Source organism: Oncorhynchus mykiss, chromosome 9 (assembly GCF_057628025.1).
Source record: "Oncorhynchus mykiss isolate SJ-2025 chromosome 9, ASM5762802v1, whole genome shotgun sequence".
Taxonomy (NCBI): Eukaryota; Metazoa; Chordata; class Actinopteri; order Salmoniformes; family Salmonidae; genus Oncorhynchus; species Oncorhynchus mykiss.
Window position 1 is genome coordinate 28,592,040 of NC_143030.1, and position 19,542 is coordinate 28,611,581.

Here is a 19,542-nt window from a genome sequence, read left to right on the forward strand (position 1 = left end):
TCGCTGCAGCTATACACAGCCCATCTGTAAATAGCCCATCCAACTACCTACCTCATCCCCATATTGTTTTAATTGACTTTTTTTGCTCTTTTGCACATCGTCATCTGCACATATATCACTCCAGTGTTAATTTGCTCAATTGTAATTACTTCGTTACTATGGCCTATTTATTGCCTTACCTCCTTATTCCATTTGCAAACACTGTATTTAGATTTTTCTACGGTGTTATTGACTGTACTTTTGTTTATCCCATGTGTAATTCTGTGTTGTTGTTTTTTTGTCGCACTGCTTTGCTTTATCTTGGCCAGGTCGCAGTTGTAAATGAGAACTTGTTCTCAACTGGCCTACCTGGTTAAATAAAGGTGAAATTAAATAAATAAAAGTGTAGTTTTTGGAGGTGCATCTTGGTCAGTTTAGCTCAGAACATGCAGCCCTAGTCAATCCGCCACCTAATCCTGTATAATGAGCGGGCCGGCCGTGAACTTCTGTCATTCCAAATAATATCATCTGATCAAGGTCTGGGCCACGCGCTAATTAGAAACTCCCCCGTTTCCCCTGAAGTCAAAACAGGAAGCTCAATTTCACACCGGAAGTGTATTGGTTGGGGTTAACCATGATTTAATTTTTTTAAATTTACAATACAGACAAAAAGTCCGTGTTTTTCATAGAAAAACGGTAATTTTCCGCTTTATAATTATGCAAAACAACCAAACTCCAAGCGGAGACTCATAAAGCAACGAAAGTCTGTTTACAATTTAACGCCTGCTGGCCGTTCTTCATTGAGTTAGCAATTCTAGTTACCAACTAGCATAGCCAGATTAAACGCAACGTTAGCTAGCTGATGGTGAATTAATGCAATTAACTATAGCTATGATTATGTATTTCTATTAGCAACAAAGTAAATGTTTGAAGAAAACAACATGTTCAGTTCCTAGCTGGTAATTGTCACTTTTTTATTGCTGCATGTAACTAGCATGTAGCAACATATTCTCTCCATTCTGCTGCATTCAGCTGGCCCCTCCACTGCCTGTCACCATGCCTGCTCTGCTGGACAGACCGAAGCTGTCCAACGCTATGGCCAGAGCCCTCCACAAACACATAATGAGAGAAAGGGAGCGTAAAAGACAAGGTGAGATATCACAAGGCTTTGCTTGACTAATGCATTCCTCACCAACCGTAACTGGAAGCCTGATTTGCTTCCACAATTATCTTGTTGGAATTGGTGCACATTTCTCATTGTTCTCAAGGTGATTTATTTTCTTCCTAATCTCAGAGGAGGAAGAGGTGGACAAGATGATGGAGCAGAAGATGAAAGAGGAAGAAGAGAGAAAGAGAACAAAAGAGATAGAGGAGAGGATGTCCTTGGAGGAGACCAAAGAACAGGTCAGAGAAAGTCATAACAACATACAAACAGATGGAGATCAATCAGAGAAATAACTTGTTCACCTTAACCCTCTCTTCCCCTCCCTCTTCCTCCTCACAGGTGATGAAGATGGGGGAGAAACTGCAGGGACTTCAGGAGGAGAAGCATCAGCTCTTCCTCCAGCTGAAGAAGGTCTTGCACGAGGAGGAGAAGAGACGCAGGAAGGAGCAGAGGTGAGAGGAATTGAGCCTCTATGACTCCTCAGGTGCATCTCAATAATCTTAAGTGGCTTTCTTTCCTTGTCTTCTTTCCTTAATATTTTCCGACATGGAAACAGCTTAGGTGAAAACAGTTTGGATGCCTGGATGTGTCTAGAAATGTGCTTTCACCGGTCAAGCTTCCTTCACATAGTGTCCTTTTTTGTTTTTGTTTTAAAGGCTCTTAAAATCCCATGTATTACTATTGTTATTATTATAACGTTAATGTAGGTGTAGAAAAGGTCAAGGTCAAGGATCCACTTTAGATGATTGAAATGCAATACTCCCAGTTTGGATTAGGAATGTGATTGTAGTAAGGCCGTAGATATCAGGATTTGCTGATTGTTTGAGTTCTCCTGTCAGATATCTCACCTGTTTTTACCTCTCCTGCAGTGACATCACAACACTGACGTCAGCCAGCTACCAGCCCAGTCTAACCATGCACACAGGACAGCATCTCCTTAACATTGAATGTAAGGTTTAGCCTACATCTGTTCATAAATTCAATCCCCTATCAATTACATAATAATCATAATAATATGGTCTACCAGACCTTTTGATTTTCAATATATGTGGCACATTGTTTCTCTCCACAAATGTCTTCAGTGACTTCACTGACACCTGTCACTTCATTATACTCCTCCCTCGTCCCTTTTTTTGTTCTCTCTTCCCTCTGTCAGGCAGTCCAGTCAATCACAACAGGGCCGGGGGACTGCTGTCGGAGCGCAGTAAGCAGTTGTTTCCAACACCGGTCAACCCGGTGAGTGGCAACTGGCAAGCCCTCCGCATGTGTAATATCCTTTCTAACCATTTGAGAGCTTTCTATGAAGCACACTTTTCACTTGTGTCTGAGGAGCAATGTGGTCAATAAATGGAGTTCCAGACATCACTATTCGGCCCAAGCTGGAATCAAATCCTTAACTCTGTAGTTCCAAACACCACGCCCCTACCCACTGAGCCATAGAAAATGTCAATGATGCCAACAGACGCATAACCCGTGCTCTGTGTGATTTGCTTAGAGTGACCGTTTCACTCTCCTCGCTCCACAGGGCCGTCACTACCAGAACCAGGCTGGGTTCAGTGCGGGCCCGGCTGAGCACGGACAGTTTGGGGGTAGTCAGTCGGTCCACGAGAGCTACGGCGTGGCCCAGACACAACACCCCTCCACCTACGCCCCCGGCCCCTCTGTACCTGTTAGCTTTGCCAGCAGCTCCCAGATCAGAGGTAGGATGTGTGTAGCTGGGATTTTAATTTGAAATTCAGTTAAGTTGAATTTTGTTTTCAGACCTGATTTGCTAGTTTTTAATTTAGTTTTAGTTGTATAAAATATTTTGTCTTTGTTTTAGTGTAAGGGAGAAAACATTTGTGGGAGGCTAGGAGCCATTTGCGTTGAATAGTTTGTGGAGATATTGCCAGTGGGGGGTTGTAATACTTCAGGTGATGGGTCAGGTCATAGGTTAGGTTTGAAATATAAAGGAAATCTCAATGTGACTTGGTTTTAAAAGGAATAGCACTGAAGCTGGTGCAAAAACATATGGTGGAAGGAAACTGAACATAGTTCATGATGGTTTTTATTTTATTTAGTTTTGGAGTGAAATATAATAATTTCAGTATAGCTTTAGTTTTTCAAATGGGTTTGTTAATTTATCTTATTTCAGTTTACAAAATAGATTATAGCATCCTAACAGGTTTACTGTTGCCTTAAACTATTCATGTCCATAACGAACATTTTTCAATAGGGGAGAGTGGGATAGGTTCTGCCACGTTTTACATTCTGCATCACTCAGTTAAGGGAAATAAAGTACTCTTTCTAACAAAGATATCTATACTGAACAAAAATATAAACGCAACATTTAAAATTCTCAGATTTTTCTGAGTTACAGTTCATATGAAGAAATCAGTCAAAATGAAATAAATTCATTTTGGATTTATGGATTTCACATGACCGGGATAATTAGATATGCATACAGTGCCTTGCGAAAGTATTCGGCCCCCTTGAACTTTGCGACCTTTTGCCACATTTCAGGCTTCAAACATAAAGTTATAAAACTGTATTTTTTTGTGAAGAATCAACAACAAGTGGGACACAATCATGAAGTGGAACGACATTTATTGGATATTTCAAACTTTTTTAACAAATCAAAAACTGAAAAACTGATACTCCTTCCATTTCAATATTATCGCTTGCACAGTGCTCCTTGGGATGTTTAAAGCTTGGGAAATCTTTTTGTATCCAAATCCGGCTTTAAACTTCTTCACAACAGTATCTCGGACCTGCCTGGTGTGTTCCTTGTTCTTCATGATGCTCTCTGCGCTTTTAACGGACCTCTGAGACTATCACAGTGCAGGAGAATTTATACGGAGACTTGATTACACACAGGTGGATTGTATTTATCATCATTAGTCATTTAGGTCAACATTGGATCATTCAGAGATCCTCACTGAACTTCTGGAGAGAGTTTGCTGCACTGAAAGTAAAGGGGCTGAATAATTTTGCACGCCCAATTTTTCAGTTTTTGATTTGTTAAAAAAGTTAGAAATATCCAATAAATGTCGTTCCACTTCATGATTGTGTCCCACTTGTTGTTGATTCTTCACAAAAAAATACAGTTTTATATATTTATGTTTGAAGCCTGAAATGTGGCAAAAGGTCGCAAAGTTCAAAGGGGCCGAATACTTTCGCAAGGCACTGTATGTTGGTCACAGATACCTTAAAAACAAATATGGCCTCACAATGGGCCTCAGGAACTTGTCACTGTAATTTTGTGCATTCAAATTGCCATTGATAAAATGCAATTGTGTTTGTTGTTCGAAGCTTATGCCTGCCCATACCACCTCCACTATGTGGCACTATGTTCACAACGTTGACATCGGCATACCGATCGCCCACACATCGCCATACACATGGTCTGCGGTTGTGAGGCCGGTTGGATATAGTGCCAAATTCTCTAAAACGACGTTGGAGGAAGCTTATGGTAGAGAAATGAACATTGAATTCTCTGGCAACAGCTCTGGTGGACATTCCTACAGTCAGCATACCAATTGCCCACTCCCTCAAATCTTGAGACATGTGGTATAATGTTGTGACAACTGCACATTTTAGAGTGGTCTTATATTGTCCCCAGCACAAGGTGCACCTGTGTAATGATCATGCTGTTTAATCACTTTCCAAATATGCAACACCTGTCAGGTAGATGTCTTGGATCTTTTATTTCAGCTCATGAAACATGGGACCGACACTTTACATGTTGCTTTATATTTTTGTTCTGTTTACATATATTTCAGAATGTTGTGAATCCTTGGAAGTAATCAGAATTCATGTAAACATTACAGTTTTGAAAACATAACTGTCCAAAAAAAGTGGTCTCTTGGCACAACTTACCCTGGGTATGGGGTAAACTGAGCCGTGGGACAGGGACAAGTTAAGCCACCTACAAATGTCTGTACTTAATGAAATATTACAACTACCTTTTTAAAACCATGTCTATGTTTTATATACAGTGTATTACAGTGCATTCAGAAAGTATTCATACCCCTTGACTTATTCCAAATGTTGTTGTGTTACATCCTGAATTCATTTTGGTAATTGTATTGAAAATGTAATACAGAAATGTACTATTTCCATAAGTATTCACAACCCTTAGTCAATACTTTGTAGAAGCACGTTTGGCAGTGATTACAGCTGCGAGTCATTCTGGGTAAGTCTCTAAAAGCTTTCCCCACCTGGATTGTGCAACATTTGTCCATTATTCTTTTCAAAATTCTGTCAAATTGGTTGTTGATCATTGCTAGACAACCATTTTCAAGTCTTGTCATAGATTTTCAAGAAGATTTCATTCAAAACTCTAGCTCGGCCACTCAGGAACATTCGCTCTCTTCTTGGTAAGCAATTCCAGTGTAGATTGTTCCTTGTTATTGTTATTGTCCAGGTTATTGTCCTGCTGAAAGGTGAATTAATCTCCCCGTGTCTGGTGGAAAGCAGACTGAACCAGGTTTCCCTCTAAGATTTTGCCTGTGCTTAGCTCCATTCTGTTTCTTTTTTTATCCTGAAAAACTCCCCAGTCCTTAATGATAACAAGCATAACCATAACATGATGCAGCCACCACTATTCTTGAAATTATGGAGAGTGGTACTTAGTAATGGACAAATCCAACATAACACTTTCAGGACAAAAAGTGTATTACTTTGCCACATTTGTTTTGCAGTATTACTTCAGTGCCTTGTTGCAAACAGGATGCATGTTTTGGAATATTTGAATTCTGTGCAGGATTCCTTCTTTTCACGCTGTCAATTAGGTTAGTATTCTGGAGTAACTACAATGTTGTTGATCCGTCCTCAGTTTCCTATCACAGCCATTAAACTCTGTTTTAGTCACCATTGGCCTCATGATGAAATCCCTAAGGGTTTTCCTTCCTCTCCGGCAACTGCGTTAGGAAGCATGCATCTATCTTTGTAGTGACTGGGTGTATTGATACACCATCCAAAGTGTAATTAAGAACTTTACAATTTTCAAAGGGATATTCAATGTCTACTTTTAAATAGATTTTTACCCAGCTAGCAATAGGTGCCCTTCTTTACGAGGCATTGGAAAACGTCCCTGGTCTTTGTGGTTGAATGACTAGTGTTTGAAATTCATCGATCGACTGAGGGACCTTAGAGATAATTGTATGTGTGGGGTAAAGAGATGAGGTGGTCATTAAAAAAAATCATGTTTAACACTATTATTGCACACAGTGAGTCCATGCAGATTACTATGTGTCTTGTTAAGCACAATTTTACTCCTGAACTTATTTAGTCGTTCCCTAACAGAGGTGGATGCCTATTATTTCTCCTTTTCATTTTTAATTAATTTGTTAAAACAAATTCTAAAAACGTAACTCCTGTGACAAAACCAATCTGAATGTAATCTATAACACAGCAAAATGTGGAAAAAGTCAAGGGTTGTGAATACTTGCTGAAGGACCTATAAATGCTTTTAAACAATTTAATTCTTAAATGTATAAAAAAAAAGACAGATGCTGCTCATTGAGAATTTGAACAAATAATTCTAAGCACAACTTTGATTGACAGTGGAGGTATGATAGATGACGTCAATGTGGCCTGTCTAGACACTTGTACTAACTATGTTGAAACAATTTCTTGAGTTTCCACCAAACAGAATTTGTTCTGTGGCACGTGTTGATATTGTACTAAAGATAGTACTAGGATGTGAATGGGTTAATACCTTAATACCCAATCTGATTGTTTCTGTCTCCTGCCTAGGTGTGTCTGCATTCCAGGCAATGCAGTACCTCCCTCATCAGCAGCCAGGCTATGCTGTTCATAGTCACTTCACATCCCAGCCTGGATTCATCCCTGGTGCTGGAATACCCCTTCAGAAGCAGTTGGAACATGCCAACCAACAGTCTGGCTTCACTGACGCGGTAAGACCACTGGTCAGACAGATAGGGGGGAAGATGCACTTTCAAGATGTGCCTATTATATAAGATTGAGTTCTCTATTCAACCAATACACTTAGTTGTGAATCTGTTTTAATGTTTAAGTGCTTAGTGCACAAATGTCAATTCAAATCGGAGTCCTCACTCTTACCTCTTGTCCTTTCCTTGTCTTTCCCTAAACTCCTCTTGTGTTTTTCCAGGGTGCTCTGAGACCCATGCACCCCCAAGCCCTCCATACGTCCGCTGCTAGCCTGCTCCCTACTCCCTCCATGGCTGTCCAGATCCCCACTCCCAAGGTACACCTCATTACCCCCTCCCTACCCCACATCTTACTGTTACAGCCCACTGTTGATCCATCACCCCCATCAGAAATATGAGTGCCTCAGAAAGAGGTTATTTTGGGAAAAGTTGGTTATTGCTTTACTCGTGCTCTTTATTAAAGCATAGATTGAAAAGTGATTTGTATTTTTGTTTTCTTGCACAATTTGTCCAAGCTCTCATAGCCAAAGCCAGAGGAAAACCAGTGTGAATCTTGAGTATGAAATAATCTTAACAGTGAACGCAAACATCTTTAATGTGTCAACTATAATATTCAATTTAAATTATTACTTGGTCATTTAAAATATGCATGGTTTAGCTTAAAGGTCTTAGCTGTTGCTTGATAACATTTCATTGGCGTTGTTCCGTCCACCAGGCCCCTTTCCAGAGCTCTCCCCAAGCGGCTCCCCGCAACGCTTTCCTCCCCCACACCCAGAGTGGACAGAGATTCTATCAACACAGCAAGTAACCATGGTTACCTGCCCAAACTACCTTTACCAGGAGTTCTTATCGTTGAGATTTCGTAGGCTTCTAGAAGACTGGAATTATGGGACAGTAAAACTTGGATTTTAATGGTTGATTGTAAAGCCCAAACCTACAGGCTTGACTTTTTGTAGTAATATTTCTTGTATAGTTTATTTTGTTAGTGCTGTATTACTTTAGTTTTAGAGGCCTAGGTGTTCTAGGAAACCATTTTCTCCACTGTGAAACTGTATAGTGTTATACTTTGTCAATTTGATTGTGTCTTTGGATGTATTACCTTAAACTATTATGTCCGTGAAATAAATAAATAAAGCACACACCATTTCTAACAATTTGTGTCTTCTTTAATTTGTTTTGGGGCGGGGAGACATTCTGCACATTTTGGACTTTTGTGAATGCAAAAACCAAATGCCATAACTTTTTCTCATTCAGGAGTTTGTACAAAGTAATAATGGGTCAAAAACTTGATGCTTCTCTCTATAGGTGACCCAGTGTGTCTACTAGCTAGCTACCTGCCCTGTTGGCAGCCCCTGTCGATAAGGTCTTTGCCCAGCCTTTGAGGGTAATGGAAGATAAGGGGCCGATTGCGCAAAGAAAGGACTTAGTCTTGTGCACGGACTTGATCAGATATCTGAAAGACTGAAATTGACACTGGAATTGGGTTGCTAGTTTCATTTCTCCCAAATGCTACTGTGTGACACTTGTTCAACTCCTACTCAAAGAACTGGCCCCAGATTCACAAAACACTTACATAAGAATATTCTTAAGAAAAAAATTCCTCAATATCTTAAGATTTTAGGATTTTCCTACAAACTTCTCATATCTTGTTAGTCTTCTTAAATCGGTTGCCTAGCAACAACATTTATCTAGCAAAGGCAATCCTATTTTCTACTGAGATTACTGTTCTAGTATGTTCTTGGGTTTAAAATAATAAATACTGAAACTTTCAGATGAGGTTTGTGAGTGAATTAAACATGTTCCATTGCTTTCATGAGCTTTTTCTCTCACTGCCCTGAGTTCAAGACAAAGGGTTTAGCTATCTTGGAATTAGGAACAAATCCCCAAACTTTATATTCAAGAATCTAATTTCTTCTTAACTTCTTATTTAAAAGGAGAAACATAAGAAATAGTGCAAGTACATTTCCAATAACCTTTTTTGAGGAATAGCAACTGTGTTTACCTTTCATCATAAGTCTATAGTTAAGGAAAAAATGGCTGGTAAGACATTTCTTCTTAAGAAGGTTTTGTGAATCTGGGCCCTGGTCCTAGCATGTAAATCATGACACGTTTTTTTAACAGACAGGTTTAGGTGCTATACATTACACAAAATATTGAACAAGACAGAAGGGGCTCATTCAGAAGGGCGGATCACTCAGAACGTCAGATAGAAATGGAACGTATAGACCTGACACAATCTCCATGTTCAAGAACTGGCACCAATTTCAATGCTGTATGCTATATTTCTATTGTAACATTCCAAGCACAGTGCTCCCGCTGAATGAGCTCCTAAACAGAACAGCATCCATCACTCATGCATAGAGTTGAAGAAGCCCTTGATGAATCGGAAAAATGTACAAAACAGACATTTGTGAGATTCTCACCCCTCCTCCCTTGACTAGGTACAGTAGTTACTTACGCCCTGCCCTCATAGGCGGCAATTTGTTTGTGAGAAAACACTTATTTCTCTATTCTACCTTCTCTCTCCGTTTCATCTGTACAGGTGTGTGTGTGTGTGTGTGTGTGTGTGTGTGTGTGTGTGTGTGTGTGTGTGTGTGTGTGTGTGTGTGTGTGTGTGTGTGTGGAGAGAATGTTTTGCCATTTCCAATTATTTATTGAATTGCGTTCCTAATTTAACCCAGAGAAGGGCGAGAAAGTACAGTGAGAGGGAGAGAGATTACAAAAACAAAAGTGGGAGAATAGCATTGACGTGGCCTTACTCCCTCCCTTTTCCAGGTCCAGTGCATCTTGTTAACTCCTGAAAGAGAGTGGGGAGGACAAGGAAAGTACAGGGGTAGGATAGGTAGAAAAGGGGGGAAAAGGGAAGATGAAGTGATTGAGGAAGAGACACGTAGGGATAGGAAGGAGACACGGGAAGAAAGAAAACAAAGTGGATAGGATAATTTAGTGTGCATCAATACGAAACAGTTCACAAGTGCATTGAGGTACATACAGTATGGACTCTGAACATTCAAAAAATACAAAGATCCTTTCACATACCATCAAAATACAGTAACCCACCACACATTTAACAACCTTGACCTCACATAGTACACATTTCATATACAGTGAGCTCCAAAGGTATTGGGACAGTGACACATTTGTTGTTTCGGCTCTGTACTCCAGCACTTTGGATTTGAGATGATACAATTACTATGAGGTTGAAGTGTAGACAGCTTTGATTTGAGGGTTTTTTCATCCATATTGGGTGAACCGTTTATAAATTACAGCACTTTTTGTACATAGTCCCCCCCATTTTAGTATTGGGACAAATTCATACGTGCAATGATTAGTTAGATCAAGTTGTGACTACAAACCTGTTTGGTGCATTTGTTGTATGTTTTGGTTGTATTTCAGATTATTTTGTGCACAATAGAAATGAGTGGTAAACAATGTATTGTGTCATTTTTTGAATCATTTTTATTGTAACTAAGAATAGAATATGATTCTAAACACTTCTACCTTAATGTGGATGCTACCATGATTACGGATAATCCTGAATGAATCGTGAATAACGATGAGTGAGAAAGTTAGAGACATAAAAATTGCTAACCTCCCCTGTTATTGCAATGGTGTGAGGTTAGAAGGTATTGGTGGTATGATATTTGTGCAACTAGCTTTCTCCATCATTAATCATTATGCATCCAACACGTTTGTAGAGTCACAAGCTTTGTGTATTCATTGGGCGCTAAGAATATGGAGCCAAATCCTCAACTTTTGACTACTTTAATACACATAAGTGAATTTGTCCCAATACTTTTGGTCCCCTAAAATGGAGGGGGGAATATGTACAAAACGCTTTGTCATTTCTAAACGGTCCACCCCGATATCAAAGAAAATACCCTCAAAATTAAAGCGGACAGTCTGCACTTTAACCTCATAGTCATTATCATTTCAGAACCAAAACAACCAAAAATGTGTCGCTGTCCCAATACATTTGGAGCTCACTGTCCCAATACTTTTGGAGCTCACTGTAAATACACCATTACATTCACACAAATTCACCAAGCATTGGAATCTATATAAAACAACTCTTTATATATACACATGTGCTCATACATAAATACTGTAAATAAATAACAACATATGTAAGCAAGTAATACGTGCATAAGGGGTAGGCAAGTCCATTGCTGTAACAGTACTGTACCTTTCACAGATTTCATATAATATACAGTGCATTCGGAAAGTATTCAGACCCCTTGACTTTTTCCACATTTTGTTACGTTACAGCCTTATTCTAAGATTGATTAAATAGTCCCCCCCTCATCAATCTACTCACAATACCCCATAATGACAAAGCAAAAACTTTTTTTTTTTGTTGACATTTTAGCAAATTTATAAAAAAAAATAAAAACTGAAATATTACAGAAACAAGATTCTCTGGTCTGATGAAACCAAGATTGAACTCTTTGGACTGAATTCCAAGCGTCACGTCGGGAGGAAACCTGGCACCATCCCTACTGTGAAGCATGGTGGTGGCAGCATCATGCTGTGGGGATGTTTTTCAGCGGCAGGGACTGGGAGACTAGTCAGGATCGAGGGAAAGATGAACGGGCCAAAGTACAGAGAGATCCTTGATGAAAACCTGCTCCAGAGCGCTCAGAAGGTTCATCTACCAACAGGACAACGACCCTAAGCACATAGCCAAGGCAACGCAGGAGTGCCTATTGGACAAGTCTCTGAATGTCCTTGAGTGGCCCAGCCAGAGCCCGGACTTGAACCCGATCGATCTCTGGAGAGACCTGAAAATAGCTGTGCAGCAACGCTCCCCATCCAACGTGACAGAGCTTGAGAGGATCTGCAGAGAAGAATGGGAGAAAGAAACGAAAGAAACTCCCCAAATACAGGTGTGCCAAGTTTGTAGCGTCATACCTAAGAAGACTCGAGGCTGTAATCGTTGCCAAAGGTGCTTCAACAAAGTACTGAGTAAATAGTTATGTAAATGTGATATTTCAGTTTTCTTTTGTATTTTATTTGCAAACATTTCTAAAAACCTGTTTTTGCTTTGTCATTATGGGGTTTTGTGTAAATTGATGAGGAAAAAAACGATTTAATCCATTTCAGAATAAGGCTGTAACGTAAGAAAATGTGGAAAAAGTCAAGGGGTCTGAATACTTTCCGAATGCAATGTACATGGAAAAACAAGACATCCCCAGTATATTGTATAGTACTCTTAAACAATTCCCTTGTTTCAACATGTTTTTCAAAACAGACATATACTGAAGTGTGACTGAAGACTACAACCAGGTAAACCAACAGTAACATTTCAAACACAGGAGGCTGCTGAGGGGAGGACGGTTCATAATAATGGCACATTGTCCATGTGTTTGATGCCATTCCATTTGCGCCGTTACAGACATTATTATGCATTTGATACCATTCCACCTATTCCACTCCAGCCTTTCCCACGAGCCCGTCCTCCACCAATTAAGATGCCACCAACCTCCTGTGATATAAAAACAAATAAATAAGTTGCCTGGGGGACCAGCCAAAGTGTTTCAGTGCGTCCTTAGGCAAAGTAGAACATGTACCTAAGCTTGGCTGATAAAAAAAGACATACAAATAAATAAGATACATTCAGAAAGACCTTGATCAACATTAACCATAACTCCTGTTGTGCCAACGTCTCTGTAGTTCAAGGTCTTGAATAGAGATGTTCTCCAAAAAGCAGTCTTGGAGTTGCCTTCCCCTTGGTCCATAGACATACAGTGTTATGTACGTGTAACCTGGCAATGCACGTGCATGTTAAAAAGTGTCCTGTGGCATCACACACACACACACACACACACACACACACACACACACACACACACACACACACACACGTACGTGTGTCCAGGCACTTTTGTCACAGGCAGTGTGTGTATGAGGTGACATGTAGTTCAGTTGGGATACTGAAAGCCTTTGCATTTACCTGCAGTGTCTTATTTAGCCATGGCCTTGATGGCAACTGCAGCCTCCTCATTCATCGCAGACAGAACAGTGATCTGGGAAACAAACAAAAATACATTAATTTTAATTAGCAGAACAGTGTAGTAGAAGTAAACTAGGTGTGTCTATCTTAGGCTGTGACATCATCCCTTTCCCTGAGACTTGAAGCAATTGTTACCCCCAAACCAGTGGAGGCTGCTGAGGGGAGGACGGCTCCTAATCATGGCTGGAACAGAGCAAATTGAATGGAATGTTTTTGATACCATTCCACCTATTTCGCTCCAATCATTACCACGAGCCTGTCCTCCCCAATTAAGGTGCCACCAACCTCCTAAACCATAACACTTTGCAGAGTGCTGCTGAGAGCATGATATCGATTCCCAGTAGAGACTGGTATGTGCTACATACTGTACAGTCTTACTCCCAAATTCCATGTCTCCCTTGTCCTGCCAGTCTTCACTGATAAGTGAGGGTATTTGTGTACTCTGCTAATTTTAACTATTCGTGACAGGGACATTCAATTCCCGGAAGTAATGTAAGTATACAGGTTCAATATGACTATAGCAGCTATAATACGTACGGAATCAGTGGTGGAAAAAGTACTGAATTGTCATTCCTCAGTATAAGTAAAGATACCGTTGTGGAAAATGACTTATGTGAAAGTCACCCAGTAAAATACTACTTCAGTAAAAGTCTTAAAGTGTTTGGTTTTAAATATACTAAAGTATCAAAAGTTAAAGTAAAAAAATATATATATTTCAAAATCTTTATATTAAGCACACCAGATTTTCGTGTTTTTAAATTTACGGATAGCCAGGGACACACTCCAACACTCATTTACAAACAAAGCATTTGTATTTGGTGAATCCACCAGATCAGAGGCAGTAGAGATGACCAGGGATGTTATCTTCATTGGTGTGCGAATTGGACCATTTTCCTGTCCTGCTAAGCATTCAAAATGTAACGAGTACTTTTGGGTGTCAAGGAAAATGTATGGAGTAAAAAGTACTATATTTTCATAAGGAATGTAGTAAAGTAAAAGTTATCAAAAATATGAATAGTAAAGTACAGATAGCCCCCAAAAATACTTAAGTAGTACTTTAAAGTATTTTTACTCAAGTACTTAATCCCATTGTATGGAATTTCCACCAAACACACACTGGGTAAATGGATCAGAAGAGGAGTGGAAAACATTAATCAGATATGTCTACCTACACAACTGCTTATGTAGAGGAGGTACAAAGGACTGAATAAGGACAATAAAATCTCTGGACTTTAGCAAAAGTCCTACTCCCATGCAACACTGTGTCTTACAAAACCGCCATGCTTAATAGCAACGTAGGCAATTTCTTGTCGAAGGGAGAATCATAGAAGAAGTAGGATAAGGAACACCACTGACCAGAATCTCCTCTCCAGCGTCGTACTTGGTTTCAATTTCTTTGCCCATGTCTCCTTCTGGCATCTTCAGGTCCTCTCTCACTTCACCGCTGTCCTGGAGCAGAGACAAGTAACCATCCGTGATCCCAATCAACTGCAGGGGGAAGAGAGGAGGGAGGGAAAGGAGGATGACAGAAAAGACAGAGACGTGTGAAAAGTACTCTCTTTTCATTTCTGACCCTTTTGTAACTGCCCTGTCAATCAATCAATCAATTCGAGCTCCTGTGTGCCCTCCAATCAACCGACTGTCATGTCCACCCACAGTGCCAGAGTCTCCCGCCCGAAAGAGGGTAATAATGAACACAGGAGAAAAAACAGCTACCCACTTGAGGTTCCCTATCCGGCTCGAAGGACCATGAGAAAGTTTGGAACTTGTGCTGGTGTAGGTCAAAGGCATTCCATCCCAGAGTTTTACTAGACACACCACTGTGATTACATTCCCCTACAAACTCCATTATGTGTTCCTCCACCCTCATTGACTTTTCCTCATGGCTTAAACAGCACTGGATTAGTACGGGGAAAATGCTAATGTCTCCACATCCTATTAATAGGCTATAGCAGGGTTCTCCAACTGGCGGCCAGCGGGATGAATTTGGCCCGTGGGTGGTTTTATTTGGCCCCCCAAGTTTTCTGAGCAAAAACATAACATTTCACATTTTCATTGTTGGACATAAAAGACTGTAAAACATCAGTAAATCAGCTCCAAATTATTACATTTTTGGAAATCTGTTCCTAATATTCCCACGCATGCAATTTGCCGACTACAAACGATTTGTATTCATGTTCCGGCCCCCCGATCATCCGCTCAAGATAAAATCAGCCTGCGGCTGAATCTAGTTGATGATCCCTGGGCTATAGGGAGGTTCCACCATACTTCTGACACCTAGTCACTCCTCACAGATCTTCCAGTGTGAGTCAAGCAGGGGATTGAGTCAGGGAATTACAAATAGGGAATCAGAATGCACAAGGGACATCTATTACCAGTGACGTGGCCATTTTGTTTGAGAGTGAGTGTTACCTAATTGGCCATCTCACTCAAACCAGCAATACCTCTTTCTCACTACTTCTCCTTCTCTCCCTCCGTGCTTTCTGTCCCCCTCACTGCTTTGGCCGTTCCAATGTCCTCTCACCTGGTAGTCTAGTCTCTTGATGTTGGGTACGTCCATGTTGTGGGTGGAGGGACAGATATCCTCATACTTCTTTCCGTTGAAGATGTCAATACCAACCATGTGGACCTGCCCATAAAGGAAAGAAAACACAAACTGTTCAGGGAGTTGTAGACACTGCGTACAGACTCAGAAACAAGGGCAAGATAGTATGATGTCAGACACGCCTTCATGTCTGCACACCAGCAAGGGCTATACAAATGGTTACAGTCAAATCGGACACCACTGACCTTAGCGTGGCCGTGTTTGCCGGTCTTGGACGTGGACATCTCCACGATCTTGCAGGGTCGTCCCTTCAGCACCACGAAGCCGTTCTTGCGCAGGGCTGAGCACTGCTGGGGGAAGGTGGCGGATGCCCCGGCATCGCCTGTCTGGAAGTCGACGTCTGCGTCTGCCATACCTGCTGCAGAGGCAATGATGTCACAGGGGGAGGGGGAATGTGGGAAGAGGTTGAAAAAAAAATATGAAAAAAAAAGATTGCCTTTCATGGTTTAACACTCGCACTTGACTTTTCCCTCCCCCTACTAGCACTGACTTTGCTATTGGGGGAAAATGAACTTACTATGACTGACATATGTGGTTGTCCAACCCAGCTATCTTATTAAGATGAATGCACTAACTGTAAGTCGCTCTGGCTAAGAGCGTCTGCTAAATGACAAAATGTAAACATAAAATGTTAATGAGGACTAAGAACTGGTTAATGACACCGCTGGTAATGACATCACTGGTAATGACACCCCTCAGATACTGAGGAGTCCTGGGATTGGGGGAAGGTGGTCCAATTACTCCAAGTGGTCTACTTACCTCTAGCTCCATTCTAATACATATTAGTTGTGGCTTATTCTTGGGAAACTACCTATTTGCTGATACATCTACAATAGATGTTGAAAAGGTTTTGCTAAAGAATAAATAAAAAGAGAGTGTATTCCTGTATTCCTATTTCTAGCAATAAACACATTATTGAGCAATAGAAAAATGATGGCCTACTGCACTTGGTATGATGTTAACACTGTTTGCAGTGTAATGAAGTGTACAGTAGGCCTACACTGTCTCCTATTGTGAATTTTCAAGAATCATTTGAAATGTGTCCAAAAGACCACACTCCAGTGGAATACTTGCATATTTGACTTAATAACGTTAAGAAATGCAACATTATGAATTGAATACAAAAATGAATAAAGAGCTGGTTCACTGACATTAGGAGAAAGAAAAAGATAATATCGAGCTAAATAAAGTAACGAGATAGGGCACCTCTTAACTGGACCAGTCAGCCATTGCCTACTCACTATGAGCAATAGGATATAACACTTTTCTGAAAAATGTATAGGCCTTCTCTATGCTACTTTTGTGCAATTGACACAAACATTGGAACATTTTCAAATAATGGACTATGGAAACAAGTATATTATTTGCCGAGTGTGTGAGTGACTATATATCGCGGCGGAGGAATGCACGCGATTCAAGGAAAGGCCCCATGCCTGGCCAAAAGCAATGCACGCGTGCGTCAGCCTTGGTTATAATGTCAATAATATTATAACGGTCAACTTGCTGTTCTTGGTTGTAACGTCAAGAATATTATAACGGTCAACTTGTTGTTCTTGGTTATAACGTCAATAATATTATAACGGTAAACTTGCTGTTAGAATAATGGCAACGGTATTGGTGGAAAGTTATATCCATTTAACAGAAAGAGCTACAAAAGTATTGCATCATATAGCATATTCCAATACATTTACTGTGATTTAATTCGGTCTGCAGCCATAGCCTAGGCCTACTGGGAAACGACTGATTATACTGGTAGAGGCTTAACCACGGCGCTTGACACACACAAGGCCAATTTGAGACTATCGGTTGCACGTAAACACACATTCATAATAAGGATATGTTCATTGACATATTAGTAACAGACAAACTGTCGCTGTCACATTTTTATAACACGCGTGTCTTCTCCGCAGTGTAGGAGCCTAGCGCGGCCTAGTGCGCACAAAACGTGAACCGGCTGTCAGTGACGGCATCGTTGCATGCATGCGCACTGCTAGGGGGCTGAGGCCCACTAACTAATATGGGGGCTCCGCTCCAGCCGAGAGGCAAGTGTAACATTGTTGCATGAACCACACAAGGAGAAATCGTGGTCTTGATACACTGAAAAGGCTACGTCGCACATTGCTGATAGGAATGTAGGCTACTAGAGTAAAATGACTAAGCTAATGCGCATGATAAGGCTACGGCGATCATAGCGGTAGGTTTGAGTTTCGGTCCCAAGTTATTTTGGTCAATCTCTATGTGTAAAATCGTCCCACCGAAGATATGCATGACATTATACATTTGATTGGCTGATAGGTAACGGAAACTTTATCAGTGGGCATTGAGCAAGGGCAATTTAACAGCTTATTGCTTACAACAATGCAATGTTGTTTAACAGCTTATTGCTTACAACAATGCAATGTAGGCTATCATCTCATAATGCTCACAAGTGAGCAGCTATCTAGAATGAAAATAAGGTGACAGCTATGAGCAGACGAGCATAGGCAATGTTAGTTAGTCTCACGCAAAATCACACCCGTTATATTCACGTTATGATAAGTAGGCTTAACTTACCCGGTGAACTAACGTTTCCACAATTTGTTTACTCTGTTCGCTTTACAAAACTGTCAAACCTTCCCACTTTTTTATGTCTTCCTATTTCTCCCTTCGTCCGTAGCTACCGTTGTCTAGTTGGTGTCTACCGCCGCGATGCCTCTGTCTGTCGTACCTTATCTCCTAAATCAGCTCTCTTCTTCTCTCATTCCAGTAGCTTCCACTATCCTCCCTATTTTGTCCTGCGGCTCCGTCGAAATCGTTCTCGTTGGGGGAGGGGAGGGGGGGCGCATACGCTTGGGTCAGCCGCCAGCCTAAAAAGAGTGGGAACCTTAAACCCACAATGTCCGTAGCCTAGCACTCTCCGCCTTTCGCTCACTCCCTCACCCAGCCTTTCCAAATACCCATGAAATGAACCTAGGCAATATTGTGCTTAGTGCGCAGGCGTGGTCACCCTCAATTCTCAGATTCTAGAACAGGGAGGGCGCAATCACCGGAACATCGAATGGAACCTCTCATTCACTGAGCATGGGGCCTCTCTCATTCATTCTAAGGACCGTTATTTTGGGCATAGGTGATATGGGTGCTTTTACGCACCAAGTAAGCACTCTCGGATAATGACCGAAGCCTCGATAAAAATGGATCCCTTATCCTTCACCATATTTCACTTTCAAGGGAACATTAGGATTAATATTGTTTTTAACCTTTTTTTAAAAGTAGATTATGCTTTTAGGGGGTTCTGGTTGTAATGCTCAATACATGTTTCTGATGTAGGCCTAATAACAGCGTCTCATTATTGGCTAAAGTATTTGCTCTTTGTAATAGGCTACCCATGGTGGTATTGCCCCCATGGTGGTATTGACATGGCGGCAGGCAGTCAAAGTCAGTGCGCAGTGATTGGCAGTTCGCGGAGCCGCTGGGTTAAATTTAGCCCAATGAAACATGAATCCGATGACCTATGTGTGGAGGGCTCGAGGGCCAGATGGGAGCTAAGATAAAATGGAGGGATGGGGAGTGTTGAGAGACTGGTGGGCATGCGAGTCAGGGCATGGGTCGGAGCAAAGACCAGGACGGGGGTGCTTGTGCTGACTGATTTGGCGCAGGGCCAACCATGTGTCTAATTTATCACTGACGGCTGCACGAGCTGAAATATCCGCAACAGAGAGACAGGTGCACACAGGGGAGTGGGCCTGTAGTATGACCTGTAGCAACTGACGAGACAAGCAGGATATGGGGCTATTTAGCTTTATTGACTGACCAATTAAAGTACGCCTAAGTAGGAATTAGGCTAGCCGACTTTGTACATAATTGTTGCATTTAAAGAAATATAAGCCATTTTCTCATAGGAGAGGGT

General features: G+C 41.0%; 2 protein-coding genes across 15 annotated transcripts; one reads left to right on the forward strand and one right to left on the reverse strand.

Annotated features, from left to right (window-relative positions):
- The first annotated feature begins 487 nt into the window (after positions 1-487).
- On the forward strand, positions 488-8,192 carry LOC110531819 (G protein pathway suppressor 2). Of its 6 annotated transcripts, none has more exons than XM_021615255.3 (10): positions 488-675; positions 1,012-1,129; positions 1,274-1,383; positions 1,484-1,596; positions 2,014-2,093; positions 2,301-2,380; positions 2,670-2,844; positions 6,884-7,044; positions 7,260-7,355; positions 7,754-8,192. In XM_021615255.3, the coding sequence occupies exons 2-10, from the start codon at positions 1,036-1,038 to the stop codon at positions 7,844-7,846; spliced, it is 1,002 nt and encodes a 333-aa protein (XP_021470930.3). In that variant the 5' UTR covers positions 488-675; positions 1,012-1,035; the 3' UTR covers positions 7,847-8,192. The 6 variants fall into 6 exon arrangements, 4 of the variants coding, with proteins under 4 accessions (XP_021470930.3, XP_021470927.3, XP_021470929.3 ...); XM_021615252.3 differs by having other exon boundaries at positions 566-675; positions 2,640-2,844; XR_016483184.1 differs by having other exon boundaries at positions 570-675; positions 2,640-2,844; positions 7,260-7,595.
- Positions 8,183-18,653, reverse strand: LOC110531820 (eukaryotic translation initiation factor 5A-1). 9 transcript variants are annotated; one of them, XM_021615257.3, is made up of 6 exons: positions 18,210-18,653; positions 15,842-16,014; positions 15,576-15,680; positions 14,408-14,539; positions 12,992-13,064; positions 8,183-9,835 (listed from the first exon to the last, which is right to left on the reverse strand). In XM_021615257.3, the coding sequence occupies exons 2-5, from the start codon at positions 16,007-16,009 to the stop codon at positions 13,002-13,004; spliced, it is 468 nt and encodes a 155-aa protein (XP_021470932.1). In that variant the 5' UTR covers positions 16,010-16,014; positions 18,210-18,653; the 3' UTR covers positions 8,183-9,835; positions 12,992-13,001. The 9 variants fall into 9 exon arrangements, with proteins under 9 accessions (XP_021470932.1, XP_021470935.1, XP_090040040.1 ...); XM_021615260.3 differs by having other exon boundaries at positions 18,364-18,643; XM_090183914.1 differs by having other exon boundaries at positions 8,183-12,523; positions 18,210-18,633.
- Positions 18,654-19,542: the final 889 nt, after the last annotated feature.

What these genes read in the sequence shown, in the direction of transcription:
- LOC110531819 (XM_021615252.3), top strand. Translation starts at nt 1,036, where the DNA reads ATGCCTGCTCTGCTGGACAGACCGAAGCTGTCCAACGCTATGGCCAGA. An exon ending in TGGAGGAGACCAAAGAACAG is followed by an intron (nt 1,384 to 1,483) that starts GTCAGAGAAAGT and finishes TCCTCCTCACAG; the next exon opens with GTGATGAAGATGGGGGAGAA. An exon ending in TTCCAACACCGGTCAACCCG is followed by an intron (nt 2,381 to 2,639) that starts GTGAGTGGCAAC and finishes TGATTTGCTTAG; the next exon opens with AGTGACCGTTTCACTCTCCT.
- LOC110531820 (XM_021615257.3), bottom strand. Translation starts at nt 16,009, where the DNA reads ATGGCAGACGCAGACGTCGACTTCCAGACAGGCGATGCCGGGGCATCC. An exon ending in GCAAACACGGCCACGCTAAG is followed by an intron (nt 15,681 to 15,841) that starts GTCAGTGGTGTC and finishes CTTTATGGGCAG; the next exon opens with GTCCACATGGTTGGTATTGA. An exon ending in ACGCTGGAGAGGAGATTCTG is followed by an intron (nt 13,065 to 14,407) that starts GTCAGTGGTGTT and finishes TTTGTTTCCCAG; the next exon opens with ATCACTGTTCTGTCTGCGAT.